The 21,269-nt window shown below is 41.1% G+C and overlaps 1 protein-coding gene across 1 annotated transcript in view; it reads right to left on the bottom strand.

Annotated features, from left to right (window-relative positions):
• NOTCH2 (notch receptor 2) overlaps positions 1 to 21,269 on the bottom strand; it is an 87,779-nt gene that overhangs the window by 15,759 nt on the left and 50,751 nt on the right. The window contains 16 exon segments of the mRNA XM_075760237.1: positions 85 to 197; positions 2,200 to 2,445; positions 4,513 to 4,645; positions 5,497 to 5,681; positions 6,660 to 6,813; positions 9,406 to 9,607; positions 11,996 to 12,224; positions 15,043 to 15,195; positions 15,305 to 15,323; positions 15,325 to 15,425; positions 15,973 to 16,118; positions 17,669 to 17,778; positions 17,780 to 17,862; positions 19,526 to 19,641; positions 20,134 to 20,296; positions 20,299 to 20,359. Of these exon segments, the coding sequence (XP_075616352.1) occupies positions 85 to 197; positions 2,200 to 2,445; positions 4,513 to 4,645; positions 5,497 to 5,681; positions 6,660 to 6,813; positions 9,406 to 9,607; positions 11,996 to 12,224; positions 15,043 to 15,195; positions 15,305 to 15,323; positions 15,325 to 15,425; positions 15,973 to 16,118; positions 17,669 to 17,778; positions 17,780 to 17,862; positions 19,526 to 19,641; positions 20,134 to 20,296; positions 20,299 to 20,359 (2,214 nt within the window).

Here is a 21,269-nt window from a genome sequence, read left to right as displayed (position 1 = left end):
AGTGGACCAGTGAAACAAATGAGACTGTGGCCAGAGAACTCTACAGCTGAGGCAGGCAATCCAGTTTCAGGACACGGTGCTTACCGGAGGACACTGGCAGATGAACCCATCCGGCATATTGCTGGCAACAGCACAGGTGCCTCCGTTCTGACAAGGCTTCCGAGGACACACATCTATTACACTCTCACAGTGACGACCTGAGATGCAGACACACAGGGAGGAGAGAGCAGAACAATGCGTGTGTGCGCACATCAAAAAGCCATCACAAACCGAAACACTCCAATGAATAGCCAACGAGCCAAACGCTCCAGTGAGACCTTTCCCTCAGAACAGGTAGGGAACATCTCTTCAGGTAACACATGTTCTCTAAGTAGCTGCCTAAGTAGTGGCAGAGGAAGGCACAACCTCAGAATTCACAAGGTGTATTTGGAGACAGTCCATCTTGTCTGCCTCCTCAAGAATGCATGCAACCCAGCACAAAGACAGAATCTGCTGCTGCTGTCACCCCCAAATCAGCCAGGCGCTGAAGGTGTTGGACCACAACAATTTGGGGTTTCCTAAGACTTCTTTACTTTTTGGGAGACGCTCAGTGAATCCAAAGGCAAATCACACTCTAACCATGAATGAACAACCCTCAGGGTCAAACGCAACGTGAGTAAATAGGACAAGCAAGCGAACTCTCCTCATACTGATCAGCTGGACAGAGAGGTCTCGCTGCACTGACTAGCATTTGCAGCAGCTCCCAGAGTCAAACTCTGACACCAGACTTTAAAAAGATGAGGATGACCTACGCATGACTTGGACCCCCTAGGAAAACATTAATAGCAATCTCCACACATGTGCAGCCAAGACTGACTGCTTGCAGACAGGAGCAGACAGGGCAGGATGGCCCACGGAGTCCTGGCATCCTATCAGTCACAAACCACAGCAAAGCCACCCCATCCCTTCCCAGGCAGAAGAGTCAATGTGGAATGCGCAGAAGACGAACAGCTAGAGGAAGAAGCGTGCTTTCCCTCTGAGCCTAACATTTCCAGACAGATTTCATGTCTGGGACGCAGCAGCTCTCCCTGCTCCTCCTAGCGTGCTACAGGTCTGCACTCCCCATGTCGCAAGTTCCAGCAACCCTTCCATGAGAGCCAGAAGCAACATGAGGCCTAATTCATACAAGCAAGCTTAACAGACAGGCTTAATTATAAATCTATCTGATGACCTGCACCAGTGTTCCACTAGCTAGCGTGGCTCCGCTTCCCTCATATGTTGCTCTTCTAGGAACTTCTTTTGTCAGTCCAGGTAATGCATTCAAAAACTATGACATGAATTCTTCAAATGTATGGCCCTGTGATTTCTTTGCATCTGAATCACAAATTTAGTGGAAAATTACAGCATCTTTAAATTTTAAGGAAAAGACCAGAGTAAAAACTACTGAGAAAGCATGCAGAGAAGGTCACTGGTAAGCAGGGAAAGTGAAGGGTTTTAACAGAGGAAAATTGAATACATAAGAAGTTAAACTGACATAGAATCTGGAAAGCTGAAAGTTAAGACACATCTGGAGACTATTAGCCCAAACTTACGCCCAGTGGGAGGCAGAAGGCAGAATAGCAGCAATACTAACAAAGAAGAGATCTAGAGAGAGAGAGACATAAGTTTGCGCAGTGTGACATTCTTGCGAAGTTGTGATTCAAAGCTGGATTGTGGAAGGATCACATCACTAAGCTAGGAATGTACAGTCTGTCTATGCACAGAGTATTCCATCCTGACCACATCACCAGCGTAAGGAAGAAAGGGAGCAAGGGGTAGAAAAGGAGGCCAAAAACTAATTATGGATATCATGACACTGATTTATAGAGAAAATTCATATGCTGCTTTGCAAAAGGCAAAGCCATGGAGGAGCTGACACGTGAACAGTAACACTTCCAATATTAGAAATGTGAAATTATGAAGGAGAGAAAAGTACCACAGAAAAAAAATAATCCTGGTAGCTAAGTGTCTCAGGAGATTCCTTTGTCTGGGACAACTCTGGAAGTCAAATTTCTTAGAAGGTTTAAAAGAAAGATTGGTTTAAAAACTGAGACATGGTGTAGGGAAACAATCAGATATTTCAAAGGGAAGTGACTAGATAACATAACTGCCAAAAAGGGAAAGAATGACCATTTTTCAAGATATCATTCTGAAACTGGAAGCATGTTTACGACTACTCACCAGTAAAAGCACTACGACAGACGCATGTATAATCATTTATCAGCTGAACACAGTCCAGACTTCCACGAGGGTTACAAGGATTAGAGAGGCATTCGTTGATATCTCCCTCGCATCGCTCTCCTGCATAGCCTGGGATACAAATACAGCTGTAGCCCCCAATCTGGTCAATGCACTGCCCTCCGTTAAAGCAGCGGGGTACCCCTGAGTCTGAAACACAGTCATCGACGTTCTCCTCACAGAAACGGCCTGTCAAGACAGTAAAAAGTAATAATTTGAGGATACGGTGTCATGGCCTCATTTCCTACATTGCTCATCAAGTTTTAAGACTACTTCACACACAGTCCCAAATACAAAGAGGTAAAGATCCCAGCTTAATGCTTTAAAGATCCCATGTACCCAGCCAGCCTCAGATCAGACCTAGGGAGCATGTGGTTTAGATCCAGCCTGTTTTCAATGGTAGGTCATACTGGTATTTAGCAGCTTTCATGCTTGACTTAAATTAAGGACATAATTAAAAACATAAACCCAAAACCAAACCAAAAAAGATGCACTCAATTTAGCCCTGTGACTGAACACAGCCAGAGAGCCCTGTGCTGTCCCCTTGCAAGGCTGCGAGCTTCCCACCATTCATTTTACTTGGTGGTAATCCTGAAACATGGCAAAGAGCATTGGTAGCAACAGCATTTAAACAGGCAACAACTAACCGACAGAAAAGCAACTCTGATAAAACATAGATTCCAGGCCAGCATGCCATTGCTGCAGTTTGACTCCTGGGGACCTAGAGTAAACACTCAACACCAGCTAGGGATGGTAGTTTCTCCCTCTCCCGATGGGGTTCCCTTTCAAGAGACGATGTCTGGAACTGGCTCTGCCTTTCCCACACAGTACAGCAGATAAAAGGGGACAGCGAGGGTAAAGCTGAGCAAGGAGTTTTGTCTGTTAATACAGTTAATTCATCCGGAGAAAGTAAAGTCATTCACCTAAACATGGAGGATGTTTACACTTGCATCAGTAAAGTACTCATTTCAAACTGGGCAAGGGGCAAAAGCTAAGTCTTAATATCATAAGTAATTGTATCAATCTTCTCTAATTCCTTTCATTTACCAAAAAAAAGTCACACTCAAAAGGTAATTCATCTCAACAAATAAAAGACTGAAGAATTAAAAGCAGTACATTCAGAACCTCTGAGAAGAGGGTGGGTGCTTTAGTACAACACAGAAATTCTGGCAAGGCAGAAACTGCTACATAAATACACACTTTGATATAGAGACATAAGAAGCAACTTCTTTTTTTTTCAAACTGGAGGACCAAATCAATAACAATACAGGAAGAATTGCTAATGCAATGATTTACAATGAAATAAACACTTATTCAGACTGGGGAGATGTACTGACAACCACACTGCAGTGAAAGAACTGGTAATATGCATGGGCAGAAGGCAAATATATTAGATTATTTTATAATTTAACTTAAATTTACTTTATGAACCAAGAATTTAGTTCTAGCTGACACACATCTGGAGATTTTGCCTATATTGAGATGACACACTTTAGAAAGAAAAAGTAAGTTCAGAAGAATGTAAAATCTTTAACTGACTTGAGAAATAAACTTTAAAAAAAAAAGTCAAGTGAGAAAGCATTCACCGATGGGTGAAAATGTGTAATCCTGAATATTTTCAAAGGTAGAAGTCAGGGCTGTCAGGTCAGACGTAAAAGGGAAATGGAAGGTTAGGTTTCAAGAAACATGACATTAGCAGGCTGTGGAATCATACTTACTGAAAACCACTGTTATGTAAATGTGGCCTTTTTAAAAAAAAGAAGAGCTTTTATTAAAAAGAGCTCAAATCTGCTGAAATAGTTTAAGCTAGCCTAGAGGCATTGAACTGCTTTTCCACAAAAGACTGCGGGACAGAGGACAATGCAGGGCCAAAATTTAAACCAGTAAAGGACACTGGAAATCACACAAGCCAAATCATCTTAGCCAAAAAGAAACCTTGGATTTACTATATCAAAACAGATAGGGTTGGGAGAGACCTTAACAGTAATCTAGTCCATCCCCACTGCCAAAGACAGGTCATACATTCCCAAAGGACACTGTCATGACCTATTCCTTTAAAAGAAAAAAGAAAAAAAGGGGAAAAAAAAAGCAGCATTTGTTTTTAAAGAGAAAATACGCATCTCAAGGGATTCAGTACACTTTGGGAACATTCTTCAAAGAAAATAATGCATTCCCTTTAGACTCTGCATCATGAAACCAGTAGTCAGAAAGGAAAATTCACTCTTGTAACATTCACTTAATCGCTGAGCTTCATACCCCGAGTTCCTGGTGGACAGGAGCACTTGAAATGATTGACGAGGTCTATGCATGTTCCTCCATTCTGGCAGGGCTGAAACTGGCACTCATCCACTTCGTACTCGCAGTTGACACCCTGGTATCCAGGCACACACTGCCAGTATAAAAATAAGTGTAAATAATCTTCTCCTAACAGATACAGTAGTAGACATCTGAGAAAGGCTAACGCAGACAAAATGAACCCTCGGTGGCACAGATTATGACTGCCAGCCTTTCTAGCTATACAACTGCAAGTGATTTCAAGGGCTGCACAGCCAGCCAGCTTAAGCACACAACATGACCGTGTGACTACTCAACAGCACATTGCATGTTTGAATTTGAGTGACTTTATTCCTGCAAAATATAGTGATCAAATACTGTCACCCTTTAGCACTACGACTGGCTTAGTAGTTTTGACTTAAGGTTTACATAAAACTCATCTTCGCCTTCTGGGCATGAGCTTCCAAGGTGTTCTACCATTCTGAAAAGCTCAGGAAGGTTGATATACCACAATCTCATGGTCTACACTGCTCTCTGCATCAGATGTAGGAAAGAGAAAGCAGCGGAAGGCATCTCCCACCCTGAGAGGCAAGGGATACTTTGCCCATCCAATAGGGAGAATACAACATTCCTTTAATGCGTTCTACATATATTTTAATATAAACCACATCTCGGGCAAAAAAATCTTTCGAGATAAGAACTCCATCTCCAAAGAGGCACGGAGTTCAAACGCCCATCAACCACACCTCCTTCTTTCCAATCACACCTCTGATTCAGTCTTAAAAGCCTCTCAGGAGCGCTGCTGCTGCCACAGCTAAATTACAAATTCTTTCCAGTTGCAGGTTGCTTTTATCCCCTCTTCGCAGCTATTGTACCACTTGCACGTGTTTCTGGTTTCTTTTGATTCCTTTGCATTACAATGCTGTAAATATTTAGACCTCTTCCTACTAAACCACCGTGCATTACCTCGCACTGGTATCCACCCAGGTGATCCCGGCAGGTAGCACCGTTCTGGCAGGGGCTGGAGTCACACTCATCCAGCTGCACCTCGCAGTAACTGCCAGTGTAACCCACCTGGCACTGACAGTGGTGTGTGTTTCCAACATTGAGGCAATGACCAGAGTGCTGGCACAACTGGTCCACAGCGACTCCTGAAACAAAGTGAAATAAAGTGAGCAAGCACATAAACCACACTTGCTGCCAGCGTCAGTAGCTCAGCCAGGAATGGAAATGGCTACACTCAACAAATTGAAAAGTTTGAAACTCAAAATTGAAGAGTTACTCTTTAAATTACAGTGGGTGAGAACCACAACTGGCTTCCAAATGAAGTCACTGTTCTGTGCCCTTTGGATCATCAGCATCAACATGGGCATGAAGTATTTGTATTGCTGTATTGTTTCACCACTGGCTGGTGAATGCACATCTGAAGTACTACTGCTGCAGTACAAAGGCTTACTGTTTGTATCTAGAACGTCTGCAAAAGGTATAGGAGCTTGACACCCTTCTCCTCTGACACTGAATCTGCTTGTTTGGATTTCCAGAACTGAAAATGGCATGACGCTGTCCATCAGCCTGCACTACAAGCCACCTTCCAGGAAGAAATTAACTTAAAACCAAATCTTTTACATGTACATCATCTGAAACAGGAAATCACTACTTTGGGGTGCCGTGGTATTACCTGTATAGCTAAATAGCTCACTTAAGAGCCAGTATTCTCTGCGAAAATACTTACAAAGATCACGAGTTACAAGATGCCTTTCTTGTACAAGGACAACGTGGGATTTAGCAGAAAGGCATAAATAACTGAGGTATTTTCCAAGAAGGCAGTTCACGTAAAACAGTATTACTGAAACTCAGAGTTCATAAAATATTTAATTCTTCTTTTCTAATATTTTTTATGGTAGAAGCTAGCTTCTTATGTCAGGGAGAATCAAGAAAGCCTTGACTCCCAAAAACAACTTTGCAGAGAGTTTTTTAGCTTAGAAGTGATCACGGTCAACCATCTAGAGGCAAAGCTCCTTGGGGTTTTCCAATGCACACTGCGTTCACAGGCGTATGGGGAAAGGAGGCGCAGATTCACGATGCATGCGAAAATATTTTCAGTTAAAGCACAGAGGATGCTTATTTACCCCTTTGCGAAGCTGCCACTTGACACGACACATTGGGCACATCGCAGTAAGCACCAGTCCAGCCAGATGGACAGACGCATTGAGTCTGGGCTCCAATCTGGACACACGTGCCTTTATTCTTACAGGGAGACTTGCTGCACAGATCCATAAGTGCCTGGAGAGAAAAAACCAACACAACATTACATACGGCAAGCGCAGCAGGAAACACTACTCAGAGTACAAGTTCAAGAAGCAGAGAAAGGAAGCTGTGCAAAACTGGTTCCACGTGGCACTGGAAAGAAAGTGACAGTACTTCCCAAGTCCAAGCCAGGTGCTTCACTGACAGTCTCCAGAGCTCATGTGCCCAGGAAAGCACAAATATACAGAGAAGTAAACCCCAGATGGCAGCACCATTTCAAGAGTAAACTGATCCTCACACCTTGCTATACAGAGGGATCTCTGGCTGGTTGGGTTTGAGAAGATTCGGTTTTACCTCAGACGAGGCTTCTAGTTCCACATCAGTCGGAGGTTTCCAGGTCTCAACGGTAATAGATGCCCCTTCTTCTCCCAAACTCCCCCCATCTTCACTGCTTTTTAGGAATGACAGAAGTCTCCACATTTTGATCTTTGCTTTTCCTTTTTGTCATTAGCTCTCCACAACTGCTTTTGGCCCCATTTGCTCTAGTATGGTCTCTCTGACTTCTCCTGTCTTCTGAGATTCAATTGAAACCCCACAACTGTTTTATGGACTGAAGATGGACTAAAGTATGCTGCTTTTCTTGATTTTTTTTAATATTAAAAAACAGTTTCCAAACAAAGAGACTAAAATTCAGTAAGTCATATGAAAGGAGTGAGGACCCAGAATAACTCTGTCTGACCTAATATAAACCAGCCACTAATCATCATTTCCTTTTTGAGCACTTAAGTCTTCAAAGTAATACAGCTATTTGATTGATTTCAAGCTGACTTGAAGGAAGGATGAGGTTTTTAAAGCAAGTAGTACTCAATTTTGGCTGTAAATGCAATTTCAACTGCAGAAAGTTCTGCTTTTCAGATGCAAACTGTCTCCTTACAACGATTAAGTAGAAAAATCTGTGCTTTCACAGGCAACCAAAAAGAAACTTGGAATTAAGTTTTATCACATGTACTTGAGCGTGAAGAAGAAAAACACCGAGCCTCTTGCTTCTGCATTTGTAATGAGTAGCCGACTGTTTTACATGCAAATTCTATAACTTATGAATCATTGTCTGATTTTCTGCTGCTTATTTAGCTTTGCTAATTAGGTCAAGCCAGTTTACCACTAAGACAAGAACTACAGTGTAGCTGTAATCTATAAATCTCTTCAATACAGCTTTGAATAGTATTTATAAATTTAGAAGCTCTGATTCCTTGTATAAATGAGTAATACATTATGGTCATGCTTCTCTGAACAGAAAGCAGACTTTCTGAGAATCCACAACATTTAATTTGGGGACAGGAACATTAATCCTTTTCTCAAGTGAAAACAAAGCAAACATAACAGAAGAGGAACTACTGAACTTCACAGCACTTTACGATCACTCTCAATGCTAATTCTCCCAATGAGGTTTAAGTAGTGTGCCCAGAATGCGTAATTAGGGTAGCAGAGGGGTTGCTTTTTTCTATCACTTCATTACTTTGCATTCACTTCCTCCATTAGCAATACCTAGAAGCAGACCTGACAATTTAATGTCTAGCAACATACTTCTGGAAAAGCACCTCCCCCACTGCCACTAAAATGCTTCTTCTAACACCCACTGCTTTACAGAGACACATTGGCACGAAAGACAGTTGCAAAATCCTTACAAAACTGTGTTTTCCAGTAGGTTAAGAAATTCACAGATTTTTTTTTTTTAAATGTCAGCACTCACGCTGCTTATGAAGGAAAGCAATATAGTGTTTACTGTTCCAAAGCTAGAAACAGTCTCAAATTATTCTTGCTCTTTTGATGAGCACAGAATAAAAAGAAAAAGCTCTTGATTTGAAAAATTAAATCAGCATTAGTTTCCACTGTGATATGCCAAGTTTAAAGATTTTAATAGGTACTAGTCAGTCATGTGCAGTATGGGTTTGCAGCTTCTACACTCAACTGTGGAAAAATGTAAATTGCCTGAATTTAAGTCTGCAAGTAAGGCTAGAGCTTTTTACTGAGGTTGTTAACAGGACAATCACATCAGTTACTGCCCAAAAACGTTTTCTGGCTTCTTCTGGGGAAAAAAAAAACAACCCTACAATCAACCAGAATAACTATACCTCCCTGTATAAATAGAACAGTTCAATCAAGGTCCTCCTAATCAGACTGTTATTCTGCCATTTCAAGTGGTGGGGTTTAGTCCTGGGTTTGTGTGTTTGGTGGGTTTTTTAATACAGGACTCTGCCTTCAATCAGGACAATTTTATGCTTCAAATGAAATGCAGCCTTTTTCAAAGCTAACAGCTGTTTTTCATTTAAGAAAACTGATCAAGAAAGTTCCAGTGACACCTGCCCTCATAAACAACCAAGTGTTTTTCTCCTCCTTGCAAATAGACACTTTTGATTTCCAGAGTTTTGAACAGGGGCACCTGCTCTGTTAGACAGAGGTGCTGGACGTATTTTTCCCGGGGCTAATGGTCCAGCCACCTCGTACCAGAACTGAAGGAACAAGAGCTGTGCCACCTTTGGTACCTCACATCTAACCTAGTCACTTCTGCTGTTGGACAGTTCAAACAACAGTCGCCGTGTTCAAAATGGGCAAGAAAACGTCACCCACCTGGCAGTTCTTCCCAGTATAACCCAAAGGACATATACATCGGTATGTGCCTGGGCTGTCCACGCAAGAGCCTTTGTTCAAGCAAGGATGTGAATCGCACTCATTAATTTCCATGAGGCAGAAGGGTCCAGTAAACCCCACCGGACACTGGCACGTAAAAGAATTGATCCCATCCACACAAGTACCTCCATTGAAACAAGAGCTGCAAGAGAGTGAGAACAAAGATCAGCTGAGACAAAATGCAATTAACTCACAGCCAAAACAGCACATGAACGTTACTGAAATGAGAGAGAAAAAGAGATTACGGGATCTTCTGACCACTGGTAAGTTCCTGCTAAAGAAGCCTAAGCCAGATAGCAGCAATTCAAGGGGACTCCAGCTCACCGTCTTTTACCTTGGCAGGCAAAGAAAGTAAAACAGGGTTTCAATGAGTCATTAGTGATGGAGGTAGCTTATTTAATGAAATCTCCCAGCTCAATGTGACCACAAACAGTATTGTACCAGGTAGGCGTGTGGCTTGCTCAAACTGATAAATTTTATACAAATGTTATTACAAATTACAATTGTATTACAAATTATGAAAAACAAAACAATTTGCCTTTTTTTTTTAAAGCTTCAAAGGAGTCACAGGTCTGTTTTCTCAAGGAAAAAGTTCATATAACATGCAAAACAAGCATGTTCTTCATTGAAATTATGTGAAAGTACTGGTATTGCTAAATCCCTTCCTCCTCTTCTCATGAGAACCTTAAGTACTTGATTTGTAAAATCACTCATACATGCCCTGGCAGAATTCAGATCAGAGGAGTTATTGCCGACCCCCAATCTCCTGATCACAAGAAATTCTGGCAGGTTAGATGTCCTATGGAGAAGCGACTGGGAAAGTTAGGAGAAGTGATGCCCCACGCAAAATTGACTCCTTTTTCCTTCTAAAGAAATGCCTGCCAGGAAACTTCTGCTCCTCTGAAAATAACCCTAGATCAGACTCAAGATAATCAGTTTGAAAAAGTACACAAACGACTGTTCTTGTGCACTGTCAAAGGGTAAGTCCATGAGAGAAGCCACCAACACCTCCTTGAACTTCCAGTGCAACTTTTAAGTATCTAAATTCTGACTCAATTATGGCAGAGATGTCAACATTAACGTATTTATCAGAGATGTTCCTCAGCCTTGTGGGCTGAAGTCTGTTTTTTACAGTTTTTTACAAAAACTGCCGTTGACATTCATGGCAAAGCAAGGAAGACAGAGGAACTGTCAATCACTTGCGTGTTTCACTGAAATCAGGTACCCATCTCAAAAGAAGATGGCACTCTCTCATAGGCAGCTTCTCACACAAGACATGGAAGAATTATTTGAACCAAATTCAAATTAGCCAACCACCGTGGCGCTCTTAAGTATAGCTCAGTAAATTTTAGTTGAGAAGGTGTGACTGGTTTAGCTTGGCAAAGCATTGAAAATTGCTACATCCTTCATTCATTCCTGCAAGACTGGTTTCTGTCCTGACTGATAACGAAAACAAAAAACAGGATGAACCTCAAAAACACCCAACATACTTCACTTGATTAAACAACTGTTGTGCAAATTAAACACACCCTCATCAGTGACAGAATCCTGTTCTTAAGCAAAGATGTTAAATCCTTCCTCCCCCACAAATCCGATTTTATAAAAGATAAGATATTTTCTTTGTGTGCAGAAAACACATGAGAATAGCAAGAGCTCTGCATTTAGGTACTGTATTTGTTTCTGGTAACTAGACTAGACTATTTTGAAAATTTTTTTAACCATTTCAAGCTTTATTAGCAATTGTTTCCATGAGAATCTGAAGTTACATCAATCCTCACAAAGCTTAAAATAAATATGCAGGCAGATGATGGATACACAGGGTTAACTCTCAAAAGAGCTTTTAAAACCAAGTGAGCCACTTATATAAGGACCAGCTATTGAGCATTTTAACTCAGTTCCACACCTCCCCCTTAGAATGACCTCAGGTTTTATCTCAACACTGCTAAACCACATCCAATTTGTGAGCATTAAAAGATCTCTGATGATGAAACCTTTCCAGTACAGAATTTGTGGATTTAGTGTTCCTCCTTGTTGCTTCTTCATATTATTTGCAGTCAATAACTCAACTCGGGGCTAATTTAGTTTTCCTGCCTTTCCGAGACTTGGCCATTGCTTCTTTTTTTGCAGATTTTTTATTTCTCAACACAGTAACTGTTCATAACAATCAATTATTTCCCTTCCCTATATGATAATGGTCTTATAAAATATAAACTATTTATGTTTTAATAAGCTAGCATCTGCTATTGTCTCAATGTTTGTTAAACATTGTCATATTCCTCCTGTTCTGGAGCTAAGCTTCTAACTCATCATGTAAACTGAAGACCAACTTTGATAGGTGACTATCTATCAGCTGGTATTCTGCACGAGGTAAGCAGGTTTTCGTTTGCACAAACCACAAGTATGTCTCGGTGACAAAAGGCAGGGAAACAGATCCTCATCCTTAAAAACTGCTTCTGAGTAGGACCAACGTCAAGCCTCGAGCACACGCTGTGTGGCTCCTTAGCGCAGCAGCACAGGGAAGTTATCTCACCTCTCAGTGCATTCATTGATGTTGTTCTCACAGTTGGTTCCCTCAAAGCCAGGCTGACACTTGCACGTGTAGCTGTTGACATAGTGGGTGCACGTGCCTCCATTCCTGCAGGGTTCACTCAGGCATTCGTTGGTATCTGTTTGACATTTATCTCCATGAAAACCAGGTAGGCAGATGCAAGAGAAAGAGTTTATCCCATCTACGCATGAAGCTCCGTTTTGGCAGGGATCTAAGATAAAACCATTACAGTAAGAGTTAAAATGGGTAACAGTCCAAGGCCAGGCCTAGAGTAGTAGCTTTCTGGAAAAAGAAGTATCACAGAGCCCAGAGCATGAGAGACTAGCGTGACAAGTTTTTCTGAGCCACTGTACAGAAGAAATAATTGCAAAGCATTATCAATAACAAATTCACAGGAAAGTGTGGATCAAGAGCAAGCTTCAGGACCTAAAGGTTTCTTCTGCTGGGGTTTGTTCAGCCAAAATGAACAAAACCAGACCCAAAGTCTTTTGGTTTAAAATTCAAACTCTGCTTTTTTGATAAATGCCTCCGAGAAAGACGATACAAACAGTACAGCAACTGCTGCTTCCTCCTTATCATGTCTTATTCATAAGACAACTCAGACCGTTCTCTCTTTTCCAGACACTGCTCAACACACGAAAGAACTTGTGTGCTTCATTTTAAGCATGAAAGTCAAATCACATGTGTATGTGCAAATTAGTATATATATGAATACTTCTGCATTACTGAGCACTTATCATTCTTCCCAGTATCAAAGGCTGACTGGAGAAAGGCTGGCAGAAAAGCTCACAAATTCATACGCAACCTTGGATTCTCCTCACCTCTGCATTTCTTGACATATTCTTTATCCCTACCATGATCTTGCTACTTGTGTATAATTTTTTGATCTAAGCCCCCCCCCCACTGTATTCTCTCTTATTTCCACAAGTACTGATCGGCCTGAAGAGCTCTGCCATTCAGTAGTTTCTTCCTGCTTTGCTCCTTCCACTTTTGGATTTAAGACCCGCATTCCTCGGTCAGATACTGCCTCTGAAGCCAGTTTCCCTTTCTACTCTGCATTCCCTAGAGCAAAAGCCTATGTATATGAAGGCAGGGACGGAAACTGGGAGGAGGGAGGAAAAGGGGAGACATGGAAGGGAGATGAAAAATGGTTACGGTGCAGATTTTCTTGGATTTGTGACTATCTTTAAGTCCTACTAAGATACAAACTTTAAAATGCAAATAGACTCCACCAAAAATTTGCAGTTCAACATAAGTACAAGATCATTGTGTTCACTGGTAAATGAAGAACACAGATGTGAAAGGTAATTAAAGCTCATTTATTGACTGAGAAATATGCTCACATGATAAAAATTGTGTTATAAGAGACACACCTGCATCTATTTAAAGGTCATCTGACTACTGCAGAGAAAAAGCGCATTCACAGTGAGACCCCTGGCAGCTATAAAATGTTGCGTCTATGGCAGCCAGCCATTTATGACTGCAGCCAAAAGCTGTGCATTAATTTTCTGTGCCGCACATTTACTGACAGAAAAAGGAGACTTGAGTATCAACTTTTCAATAAGTTCTTGTTGTTGGAGGGTTTGTTTGCTTCATAGATTAAAGACATTTGGCTGAAGCCATGGAAGGTTTTTGTTATGCTAAATGAAATCAGCTGTAGCAGTAATTTCAAATTCTTCTTCAACCTCATGGGTGTGCTGCCTTACAGACAACATGGGATGAATCTCAAGCTCTCAGAACTCTTAGGAATAGAGAGAGTAGATTTCCCAGCTGTTCAAGAGAGAAAGATGAACACTTGGAAAACACTTTCATCTTGAGACACCCATGTAAAAACTAACAGGACAAGCAATAATTTGGTTGGCTTCGGTAAGCAAAGCTCTGGGCCAACGCACCAACGTGACTTTTTTTTGTACTGTACCTGTTTGCTCAGAAAGAGGCACTCAAAAGCTCAGGCTGAGCCAGATGTCTTAGAAGTTCTTTCAGCAGTGCTGCTTTGGGGTCTCCCATGGTAAACTTTTGCTAATAGACTTGTTTGGATCTTTCTCTACAGCAGTCACCAAATTTAAATTTTTTTCAATGCAAAACACAACTCTCTAAATTCATACCTAAAGTCTTTAAGATTTTCGTTTAAGTTATTCTAATAAAAAACCAGAGGTTTGGGGATTTTTGGTGGGGTTTTTTGTGTTGGTTTTTTTTTTTTTTTTTTTTAAAGACAATCCAGCCAATTAAAAAATTACAACATTGTGAACTCCTCCAAGGTTTGATAAAGCACTTTTCAAATAGTAATAGATGAGCTTTTAAAACACATGGACACTTCTGAGGAGACTCTGATTTTATCTGATCATGATACAGAATATGCCCATTGAGAAAAAGAAGTTACTATATATTTGATTTCCCTTGTAACAGCATTGTCAAGGGCAGGAACTTAACATTTGCTTTCTTTTAATTTAAACAATTTCAGTACTCATCAGTGTACCAGCTATCCTCCTGCAACTGATACTTATTCTGGAACAGAGTGCCTTCCTGCTGCTTAATTTGCTTTCAAATATGGATTAAACTGGAACAGCAACAGGACCCACTCTTTCCAGAATATTAATGTCAGACAGAGACATTTCAGGAAAGACTGCTATACCCAGATTCCCACCACACCCTCAACCAAGCTTAACGTTGAAATACAGGTAAGCCCTGCAGTGTTACTTTAAGTTGGTGTATTAAAATTTCAGGCAAATATACTTCTTCATTTAACAGTGTTCCTTATTAAAGTATGTAAAATCTAAAGACCTTTTCAAGTTAATCTGGGAACAACTCTTGCTATCAGAACACTGTAGTCCATTTCTAGCAGCTGAACGTGATGGATTTTGATTGCCTCAAACATGCAAGTCTTACAAAGCTGAGGTCTGGGGATTTTTTCTCTTTGGTAAGAGATTATAAAAGAGCTTTCAGGATCTGTCAAATAGCAGTCATCAATAGTACAGCAAAATTATTTCTAGGGAAAAATGGAAAACACAGAGAAATCTACTGATACTCACTTGAAAGGCAGTCATCAATGTTACTGTCACAGTCTCCTCCAGTGAAGCCTGGCCGACATTCACACAGGTAACTGCCTTGAATATTATGGCACAGAGCATGATTTTTGCAGGGCTTTGAGAGACATTCATCAATATCCACTGTACATCTCTCCCCTGAAACAAGGAGATTCCAGAAGTAAGACCCCTTGTAAGCAACGATTCAAAAGGCTCAATAACAATACTGCTCAGTACTGAAAGTACGGTATGTTCTCCACCACATTACCTTCCCAGCCAGGGGCACAATTGGCAGGTATAGCCTTCAGAGTCAGGAGATTCTTGGCAAATTCCCGAGTTCTCACAAGGATCAGGGGAACAAGGAGCAACCACTACCTGGCAGTTCACACCTGGAGAGCAGAAGGGGGAAAAACCAGGAGAGTATGCTGCTAAGAGCTTGGTGCTTCTTGGAAGAATGAATAAAGATAATAAAGTTATATAAAAATAATAAAGATAATCACTTGCGTGATTATCCTACACAGCAGTGGACACCATTTCCGTATCTGAAAAATCTCAGCAGAAGGAAGAGGCGATCAGAACACTCCTCATGGGCTCAGTGGGTACAAGCTGACAGCAGCCATGGTAATTCCGAGTTTAACGTCCCTTCAATTCCCAGTGCATTTATATATCTCGGTCTGACTTTCTTACAAAGAAAATTAAGCTGAGCTGCCACCAGGACATTTCTTAATGACTCCAAACAAGGCTTAGATACAGTCTAAGTATTCTACTACTGTATGATGTCTACATGAACTGACTGTAATTTAACTTCATACAACCATGGCATTTCCCCTCTTGATTCCTATTTCGATGAAGTTTTAATGAAAAGATTAAAATGGCACTAAGGGTGCAATGAAGTAGAAAGGAAAAGAGATCAGAAACTTCTCTCTGAATTTTCACCTTTGAATCCCTTCTTACAGGTACATCTATATCCATTCAACAGATCCTCACAAGTTCCTCCGTTCTGGCATGGGTTTGATTTACATTCGTTCCCTTCTGTTGAACAGTAATCTCCTATCCAGCCTGGGTCACAGACACACTTGTACCTTTAAAGGCAAAAAACAGCAGTAATTTTTAGAGCATTCTGAAATAAGTCCTCTACCAGTTTCCCCTGCAGATTAGTTTATGAGAGAACAACCGGAAAACTTTTTTTGTAGGAGAACCCTAAGTTACATTTAGATTGCTTACTCCAGCTGTATAGTTTGAAAATACTGAAAATAAACCCTCCCTTAAAACCACAACTTCCCTCCATTAGAGTTTTCACAAAGCGCTCAGTCAACCAGCAATGTTTCTGCTTTGATAAGACCATCTCAACACATTTAAACAAAGACAGAAAAAAAAAAAAAGATTTTAAAAAATGTAGAGGAGAACAATAGGTTCCAAAGATAACTAGACTGATCTAGTACAAAGTAGTGGTTACAAATGAAAACAGTTGGCTGGGAGCAGGGGCAATCTTCTCCATCATGTTTCAAAACCTGATGTAGAGCAGCACTCCACCCATATGACATAGAACCAAGGACTTGGTGAATCACCCTGGACTCAGGCCACACAGCACAGACACTGGCCTCCCTCCCCGTCATGCAAACAAGACTTCTTTTACCTGGCACCAAGCATAAGGTGTACATGAGCATAAATAAGATGCAGGTGACAGATGATAGACAAGATGACACCAAAACATTTGTTTTCAAGCTTACACGGAGGCTGAATCAGCAATAAAGACAGCCTTCCTGTCAGCTCCAGTAGAAGTGCTGAATCCTGCCCTACGAGCTACCCGCAGTGGTAAGTCAGCGCTTGGGCAAGGCAGTGATTACACTTTCCCAGATGCAGCACACATCTGGGAGGCACTGCTATTCAACCTACAGTTGGGAAACACAAGTCCTACCTCCCCAAACCTGTTGACTCCACAGGCCCTGCTCTCCCAGACATCATTACCAAAAAGATCTGATTCAGGGCTCCTGAAATCAGCATTTGGTCTTCCTGGATGGGAAGATTCAGAAGCAACTACTGCCATCAAAATAGCCAGAGAGCACTTTCCCTTTTTTCTCTCAGGCGTGCAACAGTGTGACTAAAGCTGATGAAATCTCAGCCTTGGATGAACTGTTCTAAGCCAAATACCTGTCTCCTAGTGTCAAAAGTTGTCTGCCTGTTCCTTAACACAGAGTGTTTGAGTAGCAAGAACAGCACTAGCCAACAAAGATAGTCTCCACACTCTGTGTTTTAGAGTTTGACGGAATAGGTAGCTGCTGCTCCCCAAACATTCAATTTGGAACCATTTCTTTATTTTTATTGCGTTCACTCTACTCACTTGAATTGCCAAACCCTCCCTTTAGACCACCCTGTACTACATGCCCATGCAAAGACAGCCAAGAACACAATGCAGGACAGAAAAACCTATGTTGAAACAGCTCAGACCAAGCCGGTGAGTAAAAGGTCTACACCTTACTGTGATTATGTCATAGGCAGCAGATAAGTCTGGATCCTAATCTGAGAAATTAGAGAAAAATCAGAAATTTCAAGTCAAGATGGAATTTCGAGCAAAGCAAAAAAAAAAGTATAGAAGACAGCAGATAAGTTTAATGCGACAATAAGTACTGACCCGCTAGTAATATGTGTGCAGTTGCCATGTACACAGGGATTACTAAGACAGCCATCTGCCTGTGACTGACAGTGAGGATGATGGTAACCTTCAGGACATACACACCGAAAAGCCATTGACCTCATTTATACATGTTCCACCATTGTGACATGGGTTGGATGTGCATTCATCAATGTCCACATTACAACGCGGGCCTAGGAAAAAACACAATACTTATTAAGTAGTATTTCTTATAAGAATATTTTCTTTGCATGTCTGCAAGAACACACATTGAGACACAACTCAGTAAAGCCAATGCAGCGGGACAGCTCTTGCATGCTTCCGTGCTTTAACTGAAGAGAAGCATTTTTGAAAGATGCAGCACTTTTCTGCGTCTGGAAAACAGCACTCACACTCAACAAGTGTTTACAAAACACTCAAGAATCTCAACAGAATTCCACTAAAAATCACCGGTTAATATTCTTTAGGAAGACAAAAATCACTCAGTTGTATCATGCTTGGAACAAACCTCTTGAGCTCCACTTGTCATAGCCCTGCTCTTCTGCTTTGAAAGTACCTACCCTTTGAACAACCAATACTGCCACACTGTCTGCAGTAAATATAGTTCTTGTGGTTTATTGCGCAAAAGGGACTCTAAAAAACCACCGTTTCCTGTTTTGCCTGCCTCTGATTATGACTGCAAGATCCTTGAAGTAGTGACCATAAGATCTCGTGAGGCTGGAAAGCTAAACAAAGTGAATGTTGCAGTAAGCTGAAAGCATTTTTAACATAAGGAAAGGATAAAGTAATGAGATCCCATGCAAGCCAGCTCTTTAAATACCGGAATATGCCAATTCATCATATTACTGAATTATTTTAAACAGCATAACAGTAGGAAGTCTAGTAGGATAACAAATACTGTATGCCAGCAACAAAGACAACCAAAAGGCAAGAGTGATCAAGATGATGCCTCCTTCCTGTCCTGGGGACTAAAGAGTACAACCATGCAGAGCCAAAGGAAGGAAGGAGCATCAGAACTTCAGAAAGATGCCAAGAGGAAAGCACAAGACACATGAAATCTCTTAGTGCTACTTCTAATGCATTTCAGATCAATTCTAATTAGAATCATTCAGTAAAATCAGTAACAAACGTGATGAGAAAACACTTATAAACAGTACCAACTGCCTTACAACAATTATTTTATAAGTGCATTACCCTACATGGCTCAAAACATATTAAGTCCATTATAATCCATGTTGAGATGTGCTTTAGTCATCAGAAATAGTCCTGATGTAGACCTACAGTTCTAAGCATGGATCCAGAAGTGCCTAAAAGCTTCTTTTTTCAGCCCTACTTTTACTGTATTAGATAAGTCTTTGTAATTTAAAAAGGAAACAGAACAGACCACACTATGAAAGAGAAGTCCTGAAAAAAGCAGGTTATTCAGTTGGAGACTTCAGAGTGGGGAGCAGCTCATTAGAACACTGAGTTAATCTTTCCTGTACAGAAAGAGAAATACTAGTTCATGGCCAAAGCCCATGGCACTGTCTAATCAAACACCTCTCTATATTGTCCACAATCTCTGTCCCTGGAAAGAAGCTGTAAATAATAAACTGAAGTCACATGGGTTTATTTGTTACAAACCCGGGAACCATGAATTGGACGTAATTACCTAACAAGAATGGCATTTCACAGCACAGATTAGGCCATTTTTCTGCTTAGTAGAACTTGCTGTAATGTAAGATGCTGAGATTCAAAGATTAGAAGGATTTACCGAGATACTAAATCCCTTGCACTCAGTACGCAAAGAACAGCTTCCTTAGCTAACTGGATAACTATCTTCAAAACAACACAAAGCTATCAGGTAGCTGACTTTACCTGTAAATCCAGGTTTGCAAGCACAATTGTAGCGATTAATGCCATCAATACAGTCCCCGTGAATGCATGGGTTACTTGCACAGTCATCAAAGTTATTTTCACAGTTCACTCCTGAAAAAAAAAGTTGGAGGAATAAGGAGGCCAAATCTTACAAGGAAGACAACAAAACCATTTCCCAGCAATAGCCAAATTAAGAATCCCACCCTGCTTCAAAGTTACATGTGCATTGGTGCAACTTCAACAGGTGATGATGCAGAAGCACTGACACACCAAGAAACGCCACCTGGATGCTGACTGATTATGACCCTGAAACTTGTGCTAAATGTTTAAACAAAGAATAAACTACTTTGAATGCCATGCCTATTTTTTAATGCATGCTTGAATTTTGGGAGTAAAGAGGAGATAATTCTTCCAAGACCAGTTGCAGTACCAGTAAGGTTTAGCAATCCTCACACACACAGCAAAAGTCAGCAAGGAAAAGTAACGTGAAAATGATACTCTGATACCATAAGCTCATCTCCGTCTGCAAATTTAGCACACACAAGAAATAATTAAATGCCTGAATTCTGTTAGAATCCAATCTTTCCACATGTGCTTTATGTACCTGAGTGCCCAGCAAACAGTTGCACTGGTAGCCATTCACTAAGTCAATGCAGCGCCCTTGATGGAGGCAAGGATTGCTGTGGCATTCATCTATCTGCTCGCTGCATATGGCACCCATGTAGCCAGGATTGCAGATACAGGTGTAGGAATCGATTCCATCTTGACATTCCCATGGTGGCAAGGATCAGGATCACAGTTGTTGATATTCTCCTCACACAGAAGGCCAGTAAACCTAAGGAAAAATGATGAACAGGAGTAAATAAGACGTTAACTGGTATGACGCTGCAGTGAATATAATGCAAACACAGAGAAAGATCGTATTAAGAATCAGCAAAGTGGCAGAGAGCACAAAGGGTGACTGGGCATCTCAACCGCTGCCCATTTTCCAGCCCTGGAAAACAACACTCGTCCACTGCTCACAGCATTACAGAACAACATCTCGCATGGAGAATCCTGTCATTGGAAGTGGTTGCCTTCAGTTTATTCAGAACAGCAGCAATGAGAGGAAACACGTAAATCTCCATGAGAAATATTTACTCACGTTAGTATACACTATCTGAAGGCACTCTCCTGTCATATTTCCTCTACACAATACCAGGGGGTTAGACTTTTTTAGTATGAGAAATTACTGCAAAGATGCTGCAGAAACTTTCCCAAGGGAACTCCCTTGCCCTCATGTCAAAGCTTCTGCAGCTCTGCTTATTAAAAAGTTTCTTGCCTCTCGTATTGGGAAACCTTTCAGTAACTCCAGTTAAGCACCAACTGCAAATTTATGAAAGACTGCATGCAACCTCTTCAGTTAGGACCAATGAAACAAGCAGCAATTTGGCCTGTTTCATTCTGCTTCAGCTGGGAAACATCCTGAGCAACAGAGAAAGACAGAATCTATTCACCAGAAGAACTAAAGCAATGGTTCGGGAAGCTCAGAGTAGCAAACAGCTCCCTCAAGAGCCCCATTTTCCATGATGGAGCAGAGCTATATGAAACAGGGCCACTTCAGAATAAATGGTTTTCAGAGATGAGGTTTTGGAGCAACTGCTCACGCTGCCTTCCAGCAGCTGGAGATTAGGAAGGTAGAACTTCAAATTTCAAACACCAACTGGAGGCTGATACAAACCAAGCTGCAGGGAATTTCAACAGC

Source organism: Balearica regulorum, chromosome 8 (assembly GCF_011004875.1).
Source record: "Balearica regulorum gibbericeps isolate bBalReg1 chromosome 8, bBalReg1.pri, whole genome shotgun sequence".
Taxonomy (NCBI): domain Eukaryota; kingdom Metazoa; phylum Chordata; class Aves; order Gruiformes; family Gruidae; genus Balearica; species Balearica regulorum.
Note: the sequence above shows the minus strand (reverse complement) of the source record. Positions and strands in the feature narration are given on the sequence as shown.